This window comes from Xiphophorus maculatus, chromosome 13 (assembly GCF_002775205.1).
Source record: "Xiphophorus maculatus strain JP 163 A chromosome 13, X_maculatus-5.0-male, whole genome shotgun sequence".
Lineage (NCBI taxonomy): Eukaryota > Metazoa > Chordata > Actinopteri > Cyprinodontiformes > Poeciliidae > Xiphophorus > Xiphophorus maculatus.
Genome location: NC_036455.1, coordinates 3,183,599 through 3,204,319, shown reverse-complemented (window position 1 = coordinate 3,204,319; position 20,721 = coordinate 3,183,599). Strand labels below are relative to the sequence as shown.

The 20,721-nt window shown below is 36.1% G+C and overlaps 1 protein-coding gene across 1 annotated transcript in view; it reads right to left on the bottom strand.

Annotated features, from left to right (window-relative positions):
• LOC102223617 (brevican core protein-like) overlaps positions 1-12,745 on the bottom strand; it is a 31,101-nt gene extending 18,356 nt beyond the window's left edge. Inside the window, exons 1-2 of the mRNA XM_023345263.1 lie at positions 12,484-12,745; positions 161-240 (exon numbers count right to left, since the gene is read on the bottom strand). Coding sequence (XP_023201031.1) covers positions 161-240; positions 12,484-12,503 — 100 coding nt within the window. The 5' untranslated portion in view covers positions 12,504-12,745. The remainder of the gene's footprint in view (positions 1-160; positions 241-12,483) is intronic.
• Positions 12,746-20,721: the final 7,976 nt, after the last annotated feature.

Sequence of the window (20,721 nt, the reverse complement as noted above, 5' to 3'; positions counted from 1 at the left end):
AAACCGTATCGTGTATTGACATTCAATCCTGCCTTCCTCTTATACCGCTTGATAAATATTCACTGCATCCAACTGCATAATGAAGGAGCTAGTGTCACATAATGTGGTGAAAGTTCACAGGGTTTTTAATTATTTTGTAAGGCGAGAAAGGTGGACTCACCTTGAGCTGATGGCGTTTGAATGGGGAAGGCCAGGGTGAGATGACAAACTGCACAGATGACTGGAAGGATCTGGACATATCTGTAAAGATAAAACAATAATCACTCCAAATTACCACAATAAAAGATCTGAAACAATTAATCACCGACATTGTGATTAATTGTCCATTAATTTAGAATACAGACTCAAAGATATGACATATCCTGAAAGAATAACAACTTTAGAACAACAAATAGAAACATTTGCATTTAAGAGGAAAAATATTCTTCAGAATCTCCTGGAGAATAACATAGAAAATAGATTTTTGATGCTGGAAAGTGTGCATATTGTTGGTTCAGCTAATTATGCTCCATTGATCTCAAATTGATCTATTCATACCGGCACTTACATGTAAAATACTTTTTATTTTGTGGTTATATCCTGCTGTTCATTTAACTATTATTACTATTGATTGACTTCATTCCTTGACAAGATCAACTGGAGATCTATTTTATATAATTGCTTTTTCAGATTTATTCTGCTTTTAATTTATTTTGTTAACATTTAATCTTTTTTTATCTTAAGTTTATGTTTAAAAATCATTTATAGACTATAGTAGAGTATATATAGAGTGAATAGATTGAAGTAGTGCTTTAGTTATTAAACCAAAACAATGTAAATCTGTGTGTTTATATCTACTGAAATCTGTGAATGTTTTTTGCTGATTTTATACAACATTTTCTACCTGAATAGCACATGAATCTGACTAAAACTGTTAATTTTAACCAGCTGGTTTCAAGGAAAGAATCCATGTGATTTGAACAAACTGTGGGGGCTTTTGTAAATTACAGGAGCCACGAAAGCAACTAAAAGCCCAACCATACAGCAGATTTTCCTGATTTTCAAAGGGAAATCGGTGCCGCAGGCCTCTGACCTCAAGCTATTTATCACCTCCATGAGCTAATGACACAGCGTCTCAGCCGGGAGGCATCTGTCCAGCCCTCCATCACCAGCCCAGGTCTGTTATTAACCCAGCAGCCATGACGGGATGTCTACAGTGACCTCATACAACCTCTGGAACAACTGGAAATATTCCTTCATTGTGGAAAGACAGTGCTTCTGCACTATTTCTTTACCGCAGAGTAGATTAGGTCTTTTATGTTCAACCCAAGTCACATGTATAAAGAAGATTAGGGTCACCTCTTATGTCAGGGGAGTCATTGCTATATTCTTCGCTTAATTTCTTAATAAAATAATAATCAAAATGCATTTTGATTCATGCTTGATTGACTCACTGTTTCACCTTAGGTAAGGCTTATTTATTTCCTTAACACACTGGACAAAAAACATAAATAAATAAAGACTTCTGACTTTAAAGGAAATGGGTACCTGGGAGGAACCAGGATCAGTAATCAATATGAGATTTATGGGGAAGAATAATGAATTTTCTGGAAGAACATGTTGGATCTACGCAAGTTTTTCTGTGACCGAGGAATTGTCATTTTGAGCTATGTGATACTTACGCTAATTTATATAGCAGTGCTATGACATCACAATGCCCTCAAAATTCTGAGATTAAAGTCAAAATTCCAAGAAAGAAAAAACTGAATTTTGAAAAAAAAGTCAAAATTCTAAGAAAACATTAATTCTGAGAACATAATCTAAATTCTGAGAAGAAAAGTAAGAATTGTGAGATTAAAGTCAGAATTCTGAGAATAATGTTGGAATTTTGAAAAAAGTCTGAATTTTAAGATTAAAGTTATAATTCTGAGGGAAAAAAAGTCAAAGTTCTGAGATTAAAGACAAAGTTCTGAGAAAAAAAATCTGAAATAAGAGATTAAGGACAAAATTCCGAGATTAGAATTCTGAGATTAAAGTCAGAATTATATTAAAATTAGAATTTTGAGAAAATTCAATCAGAAATCTTTATCATCACAGACCCTAATCCTCCTCTATATATAAACCTGTTCAGACATCATTTTTGAAGCTTACTGCGGATTTATCCTTAGAAATCTTCTTTTATTGAGATGAGCCTCCCTTGTGGAGAGACAGGTTCTGAAAATCAGGGACAGGGATGTTTAGATGTTGTGGAGACTCTCTCAGCTTTGAAAACTTTAGTTTCTTGGATGAAGTCTGATAATTAATTGAGGGCTCCTAAAAAATCATGTGAAAGCTGCCCAAACTTTTAAATTCTCTTGCTCCACTTCTGCCAGCAGCTCTCCCTGCCCAAGCAACTCAATAAGGCCTGGCAGGCGATCAAACCTTGAAGTTAAGTCCAATGAGATCATAGTTTGTCTCAGAGGGTTCGTTCGCAGTATCAATGAATATATTAGCTGCCATATTTACCTCCTCAAAGTCTCTAGGACTTAGCAAGTCTGCTAAATACATTCTGGTCAACCATTTATTCATCTGTGTAGCCGTCAAAGCTAAAATCATGGAGGTATTCTGGTAATAATGATGAATTCCCTATAGGTGTGACAGAAACTGAAACCTGGGCAGAACATTTCGTCTGCCACCCAACATAACAACAAATAAATGCTAACTACTAGATTTCTTTTCACCAAAATTCTTTTTTTTTACTTCGATTTGAGCCTAAACTGATTCTAAAAGCAGCCTAAGAGCTTAAAAAACACCCATACATATTTGGAAATAAGTTAAAGTGCTCTTGGTGTTCAGAAAATGCTACATCACCTTTGGTGGGCGCTGCACTGTTACCTAGCAACTCCTGGAAAGTCCACCCAGTCACCTAGCAACCCAAGCTGCTTATTTGGATTTAAAGTGACAAGACGCCCTAAAACAGCTCATTCTGAAAGGATCTTAAAATAGGCAGAACTGAGCAGACTGAATTCTCACTATCCGATTTCTTTGCCTTAATGCGACCTGTATCTGATCTTTTCATGACAGCCTAAACAACACAGGTCGGATTTTTTTCGAATGCGATCCAGTCCACTTGGATATCCGATACGTATCCGATTCAAATGTGACCTAATGTCCAGGTCGCATTCATCCGACCTGAACGTCATTGATACTCGACAAACGTCACTATTCTGTGTCCTGACATGTGCAAGCGGGAAGAAAAACAACAACCATGGCGGACGATAATGAGGATTAAGTTGTTAAAGTGGTGGTTCCGGTCGAAGAACAACTTCAAAATGTGTAAGCTATGCTCCACCGTTAGCATAACTTCCGCAAACACTGAGTACTTCTTCGTGATTGGCAAAACGCTGAGCACGCTCTCTATGTGTGACGTTATTCCGCCCTCTACTGCGCATGCCGGACACTTTCAGGTTGTTTGCAGTTCTCGCTGGAGTCGCACATATTTAGAAATGTGAACAGCCACGCCAAAAAAAAAAAGAAAATTCTGATTTGACAAAAATATTAGAATTGGGTCACTTCACGCTGCAGAGTGAACGTAGCCTAAGAATAATTTTCTGCAAAAAATAAAAAATTAATAAAGATGTTTGTGTATTGCCCAAAGACTTATTCTAACCTGATCAAGGAAACATAAAAGTCACCTTTAACAGAAACTATTGCAGAGGCAGAGCAACAACAAAACAAACGAATATGTTAGTAAAGCTATAAGAAAATAAGTATTATTTAAATAATTGAAATAAAAAAGGTACCCAGACAGACCTATCTGAATAAAAATATCCAAAACTAAAAAGTGGATGTTGGAGTCAAAACCCAAGACTACATATTATATTAATAAAGTTATAACCTCTGGACTGAAGCATAAAAAAGACTTAATACATTTATACTTTCTACATTTATGTGAAACAGTTCCTTTGAAATGAGTCGGCACAAATAGACCTCGTTGACTTTTGTCAAGTGAAATGGCCTTCTCTTATGGCAGTATAATTGCCGTCTGTTTTCCTGGCAGCTGGCTGGACTCTACAAGGCTGGTATCACTATTAGTATTCTTGACAAGAAAACGTCTCATAAAAGACCAAGCATGGAGCCAAGGGGACAGCTGCACACTGTGCTTTCACTTCATACCAACTCCCTCACAAAAGGCTGCATGGAAAATTAAAGGACAGGCCACTGGCACACTCGCACACTGTTTCTCTTTTCTTTTTCTCTCTCTTTTCATGGCTGGAAAGGGAAGTTTTCAGCACTTAGGATCGCTGTGCACCAGGCTTTGTAGAAGAGAAACAGAAGCATTAAGACCACGGACACTGATTCAAACGCCCGCACTGTTAGGCCCAAATGACAGTCTGTGAATCAAGTTGATGGGAGAGGAGAATAATTGCGGTTGCTGGGTGTTGTGCCATCTTTATATCGCATTTGCCACTGAAGGCTCGCAGCTCCTCTTGTTTAAACGGCATTGAAGAAAAGCTGAAATCAATGGCACCCAGTGCATTTAGGGGTCTGCAAACTGCAGCCAATGTGTTATCCCGTCAACACAGATTAGCTCCAGACTATTACATCATTATAGCTAACTAAAACTAGCAAAAACTAAAACTGAGAAAACATTTTTGTTAACTGAGATAAATGAAAACTGTGATTAATGGGAAAATCCTATAACTAACTAGGACTATATTGTAAATTAGCTGAAACATACTGAAATTATAGAAATGTTATCCATCGTTTTTGTGTTTATGGATCTATTTGCCTTTTAAACTGATGTGAAATTGATTTTTTTTTTCTCCCACACAAACAGTTTACGTTTGTGTAGGAACATAAACTGTTGCGGGCTAACACTTATGCTAGCCCGCAAAATAGCAACAGCAAAAGTTGGTAGAAAACACCAAACAATTGTTGTTTCTTGTCCAACAATAATTGAATACATTTTCTGAAAATGATACCTTCAATTAAATATTCCTTACCCAATCAATGTATACATAATCACAATAAAATACTTTAACCCTTTTGAATTCTGTACCTAAAATTTTAAAAAAAGGAAAAAACAAAAACTACTACTATAGCAAATAAAAAGTAAACTGAAACTAAACAACATTAAACTAATAATAGCTAATAAAAACTAGCAAACACACTAAAAATTCATTAAATCTTACCTAATTAGACAAATAAAAAGTGTCAACAAAGTAACTCTGTTTTCGTCATTGAAACATTAAAATATGTTAGCCTAAGGATTGCTTTAAAATATATTCAGTAGATCAAGAAACATAAGGAGCGTGGTTACACCATTTTTGCAAATGTTGCACTGTAAATAAATTCCCCCTGCGTCTCATGGGTGGTCTCTGTAGAGTTTTACATCACTGTCAATACAGGGAGACCTCATCCCCGGTTCCAACCAACAAGCCAGAAAATGACTCGTGATCCCAATTCAGCCAGGTCAAACACGTCTGTTTGACGGATGTGCAGCGAGCTCGGAGGAGTGCTGAGATGGAACAACACACATCTTCTCTAAAGGCCACTAATTGACCTTTTACGAGGTGTAAATGTGGCGCTCAAGCTTTTTACTCTACGAGTACGCTCGGTCTACCCCAGAATTTTGATTTTAATGTGGTTGCATTACAATTACATGCAGTAAAAAGTAGAGATTCTCATGCAAAACACCAATAAGACCTAATGCAATATCCGGCACACAAAAGGTCGATTTAAACAGAAAGCTGAATTCTCACTAAAACATATTTTTCTGCTGACTTTGTGGTTTTCTTGTTGCAAGAAACAGCACTATAGGCTATTTAAAACAAAGAAGCTTCTTGCATTTGTTTAAAAAAGTTCCAACATGTTAATTCTTTTGTTGATTTATCATTTCAATCACTTAAATTAGAGCTTTTCAGCATGTATTTCTTATTTTGAAATGTTATATTCTAATTGTTAGAGTTAACTTATTTGTGATCACTGTGTGTGAAACAATATTAACAATTTACCAGCTGGTTTGTGTGGTTACATTTTGTAAGCTTCATGGAGTTTCAGATAAATTCTGATTTATTCACATGGTTGAGAACTGGAAAACCCTTTGTAAGCTTTATGGAATTTCATGGGAACTTTCTTTTTGATTAGTGTAATCAAAAAGATTATATTATGTGGAGCTGACAACAGAGCACTGCAGTGCCTTCAAGGTCTTTTACTATCAGTTTTGTTGCAGTTAGCTACATGCCAAAAGCAACAGACACACTCCAACGACTTGACCTGTGCAGACGTTGGCCTGCCCACAGTATTAGCATATGGCTAATTACATTGCGGTGTGTGCCTGAGTCCAGCGTATTATCTTAAGATAAATATTAAATACTCTAACTACTTTACTCTATCTGTGGTGTTCACAACGCATAAAGGGACCAGCGCTGTAAAACTATATATGTGGTCACAAATAAATTAGACTTTGGCTTGTGGAAACTAAAACTGACTCCAGCTATATTCCTTGGGCTGCCGAAAAAAGAACTGGGTGATAGGAAAAGCTAACAGGTTCACAACTATAATAGCCTAGTAGTTTTAGTCCCTAAATTTAAACACAAACCTACAAAAAAACAACAAACAAATGTTCTGCCGAAAGATCTATGTAACAGAGTAACAAAAGCTTTGAAGAAGAACTAACCAGTTCTGGTAGACAAGATACAACAGCTAGCTAACCGTTAGCAGCAACTATGCTAACGTTGCTATCTGCTTTGGGCAAGATTAGGCTACATAAACATGACCACTTCACTGCTTTAAAATCATTTGTATGGCAGCATTTTGACATTGACAGAGTGAAAGGCAACATACAAACCTTTCATCAGCACTATGAGACTGACTCGTAAACCATTAGCTGCTAGCTACGTAAGCTAACTAAAACAGACCTAACTAGCTAACACCAGTGTAGAAAAATTAAAGAAGCTACTACAACACAAAAATTTGTAGCATGTATACCGTTTTCTTTAACATTACTTGTTTTTTCATTAGGCCTGAACAAAGTGGGGGAGTAATGGAGTGGTGAGGTTTGTGGTTAATGTTGCACCTTCTTTATTGTAGTTTTCCGGCATCTTCAACAGTTTGCTGCTATATATAAAGGAGCTTTGTTAACCTTTTAAGCATCAGGGAGTTGGGCTTTAAGGTGTTTGAAAGAAGTAACAAGTTTGAAAATCTAATGTTTTCTAGGAATCACCGGCTTGCATAAGGGCCGATAGACATCCTCCTGCTTTCTTTTTTCACTCCAGGTAAAATACATCCAAACAACACTTTCCATGCAAATGTTTGAGTAAAGTCGCAAAGGTTTTCCTCCAGAAACTTTTAAGCTTCACCTTTGTGATTCTCAGCCATCAGGTACGTTGATACAACAGAGAGAAAGGGATAATATCTGGAGCAATGCTGTGCAAAGTTGTGTGCCAAACGTGATAAAAATCGCACAACTTAAAGTAATTAAAAATATATATCTTTAATGTATCAAAATACTAATTAATTTGACAACTTTACTTGGACTAAGAATTTGGTTTTGGGGTATTATGACAGACTTCTGTTTAAGTCTAGATTTTATGTTTGTGTAATATGGCAAGCTCTACCTACTACATGCAAAACAATTACTCTTAACGTCCAAGTATCCAACAAACTAACAGTGTGCCTCCACGAAAGACTGGGCAGAGATTTTTTTTTAGAGTAAAATAAGACATTCAGTAAAACAATTTTGGTTTTAAGATACCTTAAAAAGGTTGGAAAGGGAGTGTGCCGTGGTGGCGGAGGGGTTAGCGCGACCCACATTCAGAGGCGATGCGGCTGTCGCGGGTTCGACTCCCGGACCCGACAACGTTTACCGCATGTCTTCCCCCCTTTCCGGTTAGCCTACTTCTTTCCGGTTAGCCTACTTTGAAAAGGGGACACTAGAGTCCACAAAAAGACCCCTGGTGGGGTGATAAATAAAAAGAAAGGTTGGAAAATTACATGTCATTTGACGTACCTGAAATGACCAATGCCTCTAAATTAAGTTAATTATCTGTTAGAGTATTAACTTGACACCATAATACAGGCTTTTTTCCTCTTCCGCTTGCACATCTCCAAGAAAAACCACCAGGATGACTCCCCACAGCATCTCTGTGCCAGAAAGCCACCCACTATGATTCACCATCCAGTGGGTCTGGAAAAGCTTCAAACTATGTTTCCACTTATTTTCACTGCAGTACCTGGTCATTTTGAGAGGAATGTTTTTCTGTTTGTAAAACCACTAACTAACTCTGAACTATAACTCCATCAGGTATCTTATTTCCTCTGTATGTGAGCATTCTTAATTTTCAAAAGGGTTCATAAAAAAGATTGAATAGAAAATAAGAAAAATCACAACAAAACCTTCAGCATGTCTGGAAAGCCATTGATTATGATAAAACATTACAAGAAAGCTTGACTTCTTGGAAGTAAAATAGAAAAGTTCATCATGAGTGAGTTTTACGATGTTTGAACACCTGATAAACCAGTAGACTCGCTTCAGTTGGGGACCAAAATCGCAACATTTTCTACATTTTCAGTTCGCTTTCACACTGGACTGTGTGAAAGATGAACCAAACTAATTAAAAAACCTGTTCACCTCCTTGCCTGAGGTGGCGCTGCACCAGGAACAATTGAAGGAAACGACACAAAAACCAACAAAGAAAACCAGCGCAACTTCCTGCTTCACAAAATGTAAACAAAAACGGAGTAGCGTCAGATTTTAGCGGTTGTAGGATTTCTCTTTTGTCTCTGGTGAAAAACGATGAGCCATTTCTCCCTGTAGCGCTAGACCCCACATTTATTTTTACCCACAATGCTCTGCTATGTGGTTCGTATCCTGCTTTTGGAGCAGTACCCAGTCGGATAGCGTTCACATTCGGACCGCACCATCGTTCACTTCAACTGAACCGATAACTTGGTGTTTGGGCAGACCAGAGTTTTCTTTTCTGGTCCGGATCAGAGTCCGATTGCGCATTCACACCTCCACAAACGAGCCTGACTTTCTGGACAAACGAACTAGAGTTTAGTTAAAGTGAATTGATTAAAGCAATCAGTTGCAAAAATAGGTCTGTTCAGTTAACATTACCAGGAAGGAACTATGTAATACGTTTAGATTAATAATACAAATCATTAGATAATACAGGTTGATTACAGTGTGTTTTTCTGTCAAAGGTACAAGAAGAAAACTAAACATGGATGGATAAGAAAAGGTATGGTAGTGATTTTCAGATTGATGCCTTTAAAAACGAGCAGGGACTCATTTTAAATCCCATACTGAGGTTCAAAGTCAAATGTAGTGTTTTCCCAATGAAATACTCTTGAAACTTGCAGTTGCTTGACATTTTTTTAAGTAGTTTCATAAAAATGAGTACTGAATGCTGATTCACCATTACAAGCAAAGACAGAATATTATATCTGAATCTTCACATCTTTACCTAGTGTTAAACTCCAGAATCCATTGAAGCATTATATAACAGAAGCTACTAAAAAGAAGGCTACATGACTGAATGTGACCACTGGCGCTCTCTGTGTCCATTACTTAAATTTACCTGCGCCTCAAGGTGAACTGCAGAAAGTGAGGTAGCATTTGGGGAAAGCACTCAAAACTAAAAGCAGCATCCTGGATCTCCAGGGTACATAAAAACCTGTGGTTTATGAATATGCTATATATATTTTGCTTTTATCTTGACAAAAATGCTGATTAAAAACTATAATGCAAATTTTCACAGCTACAGAACTGGGTAAAAATAATTATTTTCCCCTCATTTGTTTATATTTTGTCCCCAATAAGTCAAGATTTTTTCTTATTATCATTATTTTTTGAATGGTTTGTATTGGCTTTCTAAATATCCAGAACTTGGCTACTTTCAGATAAATTTTATCCCCACCACTCGGACCTTCAACACTAGACTTAAAAACTTAAGCCTCTGGATTATCTTGAACTTCTTCTTCTGCTAATGGCTGCTGGAGGACATAATGCTCCTGCACTTTTCTCCCATTTTCTTACCATTCTTACCTTTTTGTACTCTCTTTGCTTTTCTTTCACATTAAAAGTCCTGCCAGCCCGAGGCCTTTTGAGTTACTTTGAATTGCTCTTCTCTGTACAGAACCAATGGGAATGCTCTTACTGCCATCAATGATCAGTTCTCTTTGGGGTTTTCATTTGCATTTCATTATCTGTCTCCTTTCTGTCTTCTTAACCCAACTTGTCACAGTTGATAGTGATCATATTGAGCCTGGATGTATCGAAACCACCAAACTGGATCATTTTGATCCAGGTTGGATCATGAAGCATGGGGTGGTATACGTTCAGAACTGGAGCCATGTAAAATAAAGTGGTCTGAATTTAAATGGGAAAAAGTTATGAAAGTATACGTGACATTCTTTTCTTGTATTTCAACATCTGTTCGTCTTAGATTAAGGCAGCAGAGCATTGATTGACTGAGATATTTGTGTTTCAGCCTTTTAAAATCTCCCTTCCTCTTGTTTTTCTCTCCATCATTTGTTTGTTTTAAGTATTTAACACATGCAATTGAATGTTGCTGCACTGGTTGCTATTCTATTGTTCAGCGCTTTATTTTTATTGTTAATTTAATAAATATCATAAATGTTGTCATGTCTGTGGAGCCAGTTTGTGGCTGTGTAAAATATGTTTTAGTGTTGTGTCTAAACACAATAAACAACTTTAATTTAGTTAATTTGGTAGATGCCACAAGGACATACTAGGTTCTGATTTATTTAGTTAAAGCTATTACACATAGATTAGTTTGATAAATATAAATTTTGTACCAATATGGTGGTTCCCAAAGAAGAGAGTCATTACTGGCAAACAACTGGAAGATGGTTATCTCTTATCTACTGTGTCGGCTACAGTGTGATGTGACAAAATAGGGACACCTCATTAAATATTCAGTTCTTGATTACGAAATGTCTGGAAAGCTGATGCGCTTCTTGAAGCCATCTGACAGTGTCTGACATCAGAAGAAAGAAAGTTCACCATTCTGCTCACTTTCAGTTGTGATATTTTTGAGCACAGCGTCTCTATGGGGTTGAGATCTGGGATTTGACTCATACAGGCTCTTACATTTATACATTTTTAGCTTGTCTTTGGTGGATTTACTGGTTTGTTTTGGGCCACTGTCGTGTTGCAGGGTCCAGTTTCAGACCCATGACTTCAGATTTTTCTCCAACATCCTTTAATATGTGGTAGAAATCACGATGAATCAGATGATGCAGCAGCAAAGCATCCACAAACTATGACACTTCCACCTTCATGCTTCACTGTTCGCATGACGGTCTTTTCCTGTAATGCTGTACATATAAGCCTGTCTCAATAAATCTACTAATCACATGATAAATTAAAATGAGCTTGATCATTTCTATATGCATGATTGTTTTTCTCATTTTTCTATCTTGTTCAACCAAAGAGTGAATAACAAAAGTTTTAAATCTGGTGCTTTGGTCTCCACAAGTCCTTTTCTTTGAGGACAATTGTTTACAAAGACTTCAGTAACCATTTTAGTTGTTGTTTCGGTTGTTTTGTTTATTTATTTTGGATATTTAAAATGTCTTCCAGGTGCAGTGTTAAATGTTCATTAGAAATTAAAGTTCATTGATCTTTGAGAGAGTGGACTTATGTTATATTACTAGAAAATGGTCTCAAAACAACAATATTACCATTTAGCACAATAATTTCTGGGACATTTTGCTTTCATGACAGGCCAAGATGCATATGGTTTAATTAATTATTCAGCATAAAACTAATCTATCTATTCCAGAATTATCTCTAGCAAACTTCTGTTCTGTCTGTCCTTAATGGGAACAAAGATCTTTTCTTTGCATATCACCAAAAAACAGAAGGATCCTTCTGTGTAACTTTAAAAGTAATTTAAATGTAACGCGGTCCTAATTCACTTTTTACATGTTTTTTTTTTTTTTTTTTTTACATTTTCTAGAAGTTTTAAACAGTTCAGTTTCATTTATGTTTCTTGAATCAGTCAATATTGTTAAAATTGAAATTAAAGATCCATATTTCCAAATATTTTAGAAAACCACACGCACAGGTTCACCTCTGTTATCTCTATCGCTTGATCTTATGAAAAACAAACTTTTGTAAATTAATTGGCAATAATCTCTGTCTAGCTTTAAGCGCACAGTAATATCATTTTTAAATTAACCAAGTCCCTCATGGTAATCTTAATTTATTGGACTGGCACTTAATGTAATCGACTCTGAAGAAATATAATGCCAAAGCAACCAAAGTCCAAGAAAAACTTTAAAATCCCCATTAAAACACTAAAAACCTGTTAGGATCGAAGCAAAGTTTAAAGAGATGATGGGATGGTTTAAAACTTTTGCACAGTAATGCACCTCACTCTTAGGTGCAGCTGCAATGAACTTGACTCCGTAACAACGCAAAGCGCAAAAAAAAAAAAAAAAAGACGGCATGAAATCATTATTAAGACATGAAGCGAATGAAAAGCCTACCTGGTTGGTGTCAGCAGCATTTCAGCTGGAGCAGGACGGCCTGACTGCTCGGTACAAGAAGGTTCCGTCAGCTCCTCTCTGCGTGCTGCAGTGCGTCTGTCCGGTCAGGGGGGGAAGCAGCTGGATGCTCTGCGCAGGTAGATACAAGCTGGAGCTGCAGCCGTGCACCGACAGGCTCGGAGGCTCGGGGAGAAAGGAGGGAGATGGAGAAAGTGCCGCCACAAATGAAACCGTGAACTGCCCACTCCCTCCCCATCCAGCAGCCGGGATGGAGGTGACGCAGGACGGCCGGGAGGGGGTGTGGGCGCTGGGAGGAAGGGCATCCGCAGAAACTGACGCAGAAGAGTGAAATGTTCAGGAAGTTATTAAGGATGTATGTCACATTAGAGAAAGGATGAACCAGAACCATGACAAGTCGAGTCAGCATCGACTGCTGCGGCAGGTAAACTGAGAATGCAGTCACCTACAGAGGAGTCAGTTCAGAGATAAAACACAAAAAATATGACAACAAAAACTATTCAATAAAAAGCATAAACCCCTACAGTTTAAAAAGTATTTCAGATTTGTTGAAATCTATGTTGCTACTTTCATAAATCCCAGTAAACAAAAGGAACTAAGACACTTTTCTCCACCAGAGGTAGAGTATCCAAATATCGTACTCAAGTAAGAGTAGAACTACTACAACATATTTTTACTCAAGTAAACTTAAAAAGTCTAAAAAAAAATTACTCAAGTAAGAGTAAAAAAGTATTTGGTAAATAGGCTACTCAAGTGCAGAGTAACAGATCAAAACATCAATAATTTAAGATTTAAAAATTACATAAAAAATGATCCCAAGTATAAAGTTATGAGAACATTTTGGGTACATCAAAGACCTAAATGAAAACAATTCATACATAATTACAAAATCACGCAGAAATATGACGGCGTCTTGTCGATAGAGAATAAAGGAGGGTTACATTTTTCTCAAAAGAGCTCTGAGATTTTAAGAATAACCTCAGAAATTTTCCATCTAATTCTATGCTTTGTGCTCTGAGTGACATCATGCTTTATTATTTATTTTACATTATAATTAGAATTCCTAATTTCACAGTGTTAGTTTATTTTTTACGTGTTCGACCAACGTGTTGTTTTTGTCAGCTTCAGCTGCTTTGTTGGCTGTTATACTCCCAGTTGTACTGACTGAACAAATTAAGGTGTTGCTTTTATATGTTTGACCAAGCTTGTAAAGCTTTTGGTGTGTTTAAGTGTGCTGTACTAGTGCAATGATATTAAATAAATTTGTAATCCAGCATATGTCTGTGTTTATAAAAAAAAATTAAAGCTTTAAATCGATTCAGCGCTGATATTGGCATCAGCCGATACTAAACCTCAGGTATCGGAAATGAAAAAAGTGGATCTGTTCATCCCTATTACTTTCACTTTGCACTCTGATCTGATGAACAGCACAAAATAAATCAATATCAAAAGCCCAAAGAGCATTTCCAAATGTCTTTTGAATATCTGAGTCTCTTTAAAAGTTGTTTTAAATCTCATTAGAGCAGAGATGACGGATCCTTTTTGCCTACCAGATTGGACAAATGGAAAGCCAAGGGTTATAAAGTCGCGAGAGGACATTCTTTATGACATATGAAATGAGACAAGCATGATGGCAAGTGAAATTGAAAGAAAGGTCAAAGAGGTGAGCAGTGTCCGATTTAATGTATATAACTGTCTGTCATAGCTTATGTGGTACTGAAGGAAGGTTTATGGATATTATTGTGTGCTTCGCAAAAGTGTTAATCCTCCTTGTAGTTGTCCACATTTTGTCACGCTGCCACCCCGATCTTCAGTATATCTTGTTGGGATTTTATGTTGATAAACCAACACAACGTAGTGAATCATTGACTAAGATGATCTAAAGTGACAGAAGGTTTTATGATTTCTTTTACGGAAGAAAATCTGAAAAGCGTGACATCCGTTTGTAACCGGGGTTCATTTTAACAACGTTACAGATGCGGAGTTCATCAAAATGTGTTTATTTATTCTTCAAATTCATTTCTGTTTGGTCAAAAAGATATTTCTCCTGATATTAAGGAACGTTAGTTACGCTGCTCTTAACGGTTGGTGGTTACCGTAGCAACCAGTAACTGACAGCTCCTCCCCTCTTTTCTGTTGTCTGTGACTGTGGTATGTTTTAGGATCAGCTCTATGTTTTTTTTTACAAGTATTATATTTTAACATACATTTTAGACAAATTCATTCATATACATGGTTTTGTATGTAATTTTGCCATGTTTCATGTACATATAGTGCGCTTTAGCTATGTTTAATTTTATCTGTTAACTGCTGTCGGCTGTTCATACACCTCTGTTGTTTAGGGTTATTTATTATATTTTATTTAAGGTATAGGGGCAGAAGCTGCTGGACTGATGTTAACCACCACCTTGATTTTCTTTCTTGATAGAATAAATGGAGCGAACCTGAGTGTGTTTGTTAGAAAACATTAGAGAAGACAGCAGAGATATCTCTGACTAAAATCAATTAGTTTATTCACTTGATTTAGCAAATTACATTATTAATTCAGAAACATTCTCTTACTAGTTACCAATAAGGGAAAAGGGAGCAGAAAGAAGAACAAATCTTGTATAAACTTGTCCCTTTCTTAATTACGTTTTCATGGCCGTACGCATTAAACTACCAATACAAGTTGTAAACAATATATTATTCTCCTCATTACTAAATATTAACATTACATTATAAACATAACATAACATTATTAACTCCTTATACAAATTGTTCCATCGTTTTTACTCCATGCACCAAAATGCATAATTGTTTTTAAGAAAGCACAAACAGTTTTACTTTGGAAATCGTACTTCCCTCTGTTATTTCTATCACAGTTCTTTGTAAGGGCAAAGAACGTTTGGCAATAATTTTTTTCTAGTTTTAAACATAACTAATAGCATTTTTAAATTAACCAAGTCTCTAATATGCAAGATATTTGACCGAATCAACCATTTGCTTTCATTCTCTGTATATAAAAGTCACATAGCTTTATTTTGTGTCACAAACAGAGGGTTAGTGTTGGTTTTAGATGTGTTGCCCCATTCAGCACACTGGAGCAGGGAAAGCAAAGACCACAAGAAACAAGAACAAATCCCAACAAGATGTTTATAGAACCACAAAACAGAAAATCAAAAATAACACAACCTCTATAAACCCTGTTTCTCTGCGTAGAGTGTATTTGTTAAGGCTAAACATTTAGCTTTTTACTACTAGATTTATGCAGTCATCCTGTATGTTTTTGTTGCCTAGTAAGAAAAATAAGATGGGGAAAGTGTGTAGCCAGTGAATGGTGCTTTGTGGTGGCCGTCCCGTGATTCAACAGCATCTCTTGGCTCTGCACACCTGAGGAATCTGACACCCAGGTGACAGTCTGGGAAGGAAATGTCAGTGCTCAAAGAGCAGCCGGAGATCAGAGGTCTTGCTTCAGTCTTGGACCAGCTGTCACAGTGACCTAGATTGACTCCACAGGCAGCAGAATAACACCATTTATACAAGGAATTTCTCCCAATAAGTGAAACAGAACATAAAGAGAAACTTTCTGTTTAAAACTTGTGTGAACTAACAAATCAGGTTGTAAGGATGACATAAAATAGTAAAGAAATCTGTGTTTAGATTATATTTTTTGTAACACTCTTCTGGTTATTCCTGAAATCCTCCATTGTGACTTCAAGAAGATGAACAAACTGATGTACTTTCAGGTACTTTACTGGATAATGAAGAGGTGAATGTTGTTCTGGTTCTGCTTTGAATCAAAGATTTCAGACTCCAAAGCCACTGTGGCTCTTTAAAACTTTAGTTAAAAAAAATAACTAGGGGCGTGCCGTGGTGACTTAGGGGATAGCATGACCCATATTTGGAGACCTTGAGTCCTCGACTCCCGGACCCAACGACATTTGCCGCATATCTTCCCCTCCTCTCCTTCCCCGTTTCCTGTCAGCCTACTATCACATAAGGGACACCAGAGCCCACAAAAGACCCCCTGGAGGGGTAAAAAAAAAAAAAATAACTAGCTTATATTTTAGATATAGATACACTAACAAAAGCATGGTTTAGTAGTTTTTGGAATAATTGCATTAAACTTCTACAACAGAATGACATTAAAATTTATATATTCTTTAGATCTATTTTTCTGGTTAAAGTGTGGAAACTATGTGATTTTTCTAGTTATATCAGTAATATACATACAATTGTGGTTATTTGAAAATTACAACAAATTTTGACAGTAAACATTTGTCAAAAATGAAAGCCGTTTTTTGTAAACTTCATGTAATATCTAAATGAATCTAAATGAGTTTTATTTAGATGGACTGAGAGCAAAAATTGGTGTTTGGATTGTTGCTATACCTCTGACCTATAGGTGTTTGAAAAGGTTTGAGTTTTTGTTGGCTTTTTTAATTCTGAGGCCATAGTTCTCTGAGCTACGCTTGCAGTCAATGAAGTGGCGTACTTACGATTAATTGTCCATTAATGGCTTATTAGACTAAAATTAGTTCCAATTGATTAATTACAATCCTTTGGTCCTTTTCTTACTATTGTCGTTCCAAACTGTTGTAGTTTGGCCGCCGTCCAGCAGAGGGCGCCGCTGGTCATCCCAGATCTGATAATAGACGTTCTCTTTTCCTATTTTTAAATTTAAAAATAAATGTATGTAATCTGAGCTTCATGAAATACTTATTTCTTATACAGTATGTATACGTATATTATTTCTTTATACTTTTTTATTATTAACTATTATTTAAGGTGTGTGCTGTAAAAGGTAAAATTATTAAAAATGGCTTTTTACTCAAAGTTTTTATTGTTGTTTATTGAGACTATATTCAATAAATTATATTATTAAAAACTTCCTTAATTTCAGTAACTCAATTTACACCCAGAATTATGTTTTAAATCCTTTATTTCAGTACATTATGATTACTTTTCGTCTATTGCCAATGTAAACACAACATTTACGGTTAGAATATTATATCAGACCAGTAAAAATAATACAGAATACAGAAATCTGGCTCAATTATGAGTATGTTTATGACGTACTTAAATGTTATTTTCAAAAGCTACTGCCAAGCACAACATTGGTCTGGAAAACTGAAGCTATCAGAATAAATTAAAGATCTAAAGAAGTTTGTTTTATCATTTGAACCACAATAAATTACAGTCATATACAAATATGTGCTTGCAGCTGACTAAATTTGCCCAAACACAGTTAAAAATGCAGGCAGACGATGGCTCAGAGCTGCATGAGGGCTAAAGTTACATTTTCCAGCAGCCTTTAAACATCCAGCCTATAATCAGACTCTGTTATTACACTGAAGCAGCAGCTTAGATCATGTGCCGAGCCCAGAGCAGTACATGAATTTAGTTAGAAACGGTCTTCAGATGTTCTGGAAGTCCTGGGGTTTTTAAATCCGTGTTTTAAACGCCCATTGTCCACCACTTCATCAGCTTATTTTTGACATAATCTCACGCTCAATAAGCAGTTTCTGCTTGTAAATTCAGCTGTTTTACATGCAATCATCTCTGCCAGGTGGGACTCATTAATGCTTGCGGTCGAGGAGCCAATATGACTCATCTAAACAACAGCAGAGCCTCCAGTTTACTCTTTATGCATCTTTGATTCTGCTTGAGTCATGCAAGCGGTTTCCTTTAACTGGATTACCAGAACTTCTGTCAACTCACCACAAGACAGAAATTATAAGAGGGACAACTTGAGGCTAAAATCAGCAATTTCCGTGAGCAAATGGGAAAAAAGAATAAATAAGACAAATGAAGTAATGCATCAGTTCCACTTCACCACTACACCTCACCTAGCTGCAGACTCGAAACCGTACAATGACAGTAGAGACGACCGGCCTCAGACTCATTTTTCCTCCCATAAAGTTGAAAACCTCAAAGAAAAAAAAGAGAAAAGAAAACATGTTTCCGCTGACTGGCAACTTTTATTCCCTCCTGGATGCGACGCGGAGGGAAACCGGTTCGGGAGGGGCGAGTCTGGGAAAATCTGCAGCCCTCATCCCACCACCAGCCAAACCGACGACTCACCACGCTTTCTGCATCGCACTGACCAGAAATTATGGTATAGGGATCCACTGTGAAATCTCCGCGCAAATGTACAATCGGCAACACGTCAGCTCCTTCTGTCGATGAATGAAGCTTTAGTTGCTTCACCAGCTGAGGAGCTGGCATGGAAGCTGCTTGGTTTCACGGTAAATCAATACAATGTGGTTGACCAGATGGAAAAAGAAACCTACACATGAAGCATGCTCCTTTTATACAAACCTGTAGATCACATTAAATTCACTGGTTGTTTTATCCATACATATAAGGCTGTATATTTATGGGTGAAAGTGAAAATGTTGGCTTATTTATGAGCGTGTGGCCAAAATGTTTTAATTTCAGAAGTTTGAATGGATGAATGCTTTATTAAAACAGCAACGAGAAAATAAAGAAGCAATGCTTCCTGCAAATTTTGATTGTAACTCTTGTTGGTGCCATTTTATTTTCCAATCAGAATTAAGATTTCCAAGTTATAGTTTGGATTTCCCATAAAGTCATCTGTCTAAAGTATTAACAACCCTTTCCAACTTTTATTACGTTACAACCACAAACCTCTATATATTTACTTCAAATTCTATGTGATAGCCCGACATACAGTAATAAAAATGGTGAAGTGGAACATAAATGACAAAAATGACAAATCAATTCTGAAAGGTCAGACATATTTGGTCCCTTTTACTAATTAGATTCCAGTTATATCAGCTACCGTCACACAGCAAAACATGTTCAAGAATGAACAATAAGTGTGATTCTAAACAAACACATAAACAGTATAAACATAATAACACATGGTGATGGCAGCATCATGGAGTGGGGGTGAAGGTCAGAGGTTATAGGTTGAAGGTTGGAGTTAAATACAAGACAGTCAGGGAAGAAAACCAGTTTATGAATGCGATAGTTGAGACGACACTTCAAAATCTTAATTAGCATTTTTGGTCTAGTTTCTAGTACTAATTTCTTACTATACTAAAAATAAAACAAAACTACCTTACAAGTAACTTTTCAGCTAGAAATAAAAGCTTGCTGTAAGTCAATAATTCATTAATATTGATTTTAAAAAGTACTAGATCCACTGCCAGATTATTTCATTTACAACACTACATTTTTACCTTGTTATATGTGAAATTATCTGCTTGTGAACTAAAACTTTTTCATCAATATTAAGGAATTATTGACTTCAAAAAAGCTCTTGTATAGCTGAAAAATTACTTGCAAGTTTCTTTTGTCTTATTTCTAGTGTCATCTTGAAATAATCTGACCAAAAGTACTTGGTAAGATTTTGCGTTTTTACAGAAAAGGGTGGAAGCTCAGCTTCTCCAATATTATAATTTAAATTCAAAGTATTTTATGTGTTAAAATGACTTAGACCTGAATTTCATAGTGGATTTCTGGGAAGACTTGACAATCTGACTGAACTCATTTAATTTTGAAAATAAGAATTGGACTGAATGTGGGTCTAAAAATGATTAAATCAAGTGGAAAAATACAAAAAATATATATATATTCTGATAATTTGTAAGTAGATATTACTTTGTTTTGGCCTATTAGAAAATATTTCAATGAAATATATTAAACGTTGTGGTTATTACATGACAAATTGTGAAGTTTTTTGTAGAGGAGGCGTCTGCAGCCTGCAGCTCCAGATTTATTGGTTCTTAATAAAATATAAAAATAAAAAATACAAAACATTTATCATTGTTTTAAAGTATTAAAAGTGAAAAATAAATGCTAGTTTTACACAAATAGTGTAAGCGACATTTTTGTGAACTAACATTTTGGTCTTTAGGTTGCAAACTGTGTATTTCTTTCAAAGTTTTATTAAAAATGTATATAATTAGATTTTGTTTTACCTTAAAACCAAATAATCAAAATAATGTTGATTTTCTTTATTCACCCATCCATTTTATTTTGAAATGTTGTGTAGTTTTTGTGGCTCTAAGCTAAATTTGTCTATGAAAGGCAACAAATGGCTCTCAGGGTTTTAAAATGTTTAAAAATACCAGGTTTAGGGGTGTGTGAATACTTTTTCAAGTCACTTTAAATTGTATTGGTAAATTGGAAGTTTCTTCCACCAACTTCAAACATGAACATGGCTGCAGCCATATTGGATTTTCTAGGTGGCTCCAGAAGAAATGGCGC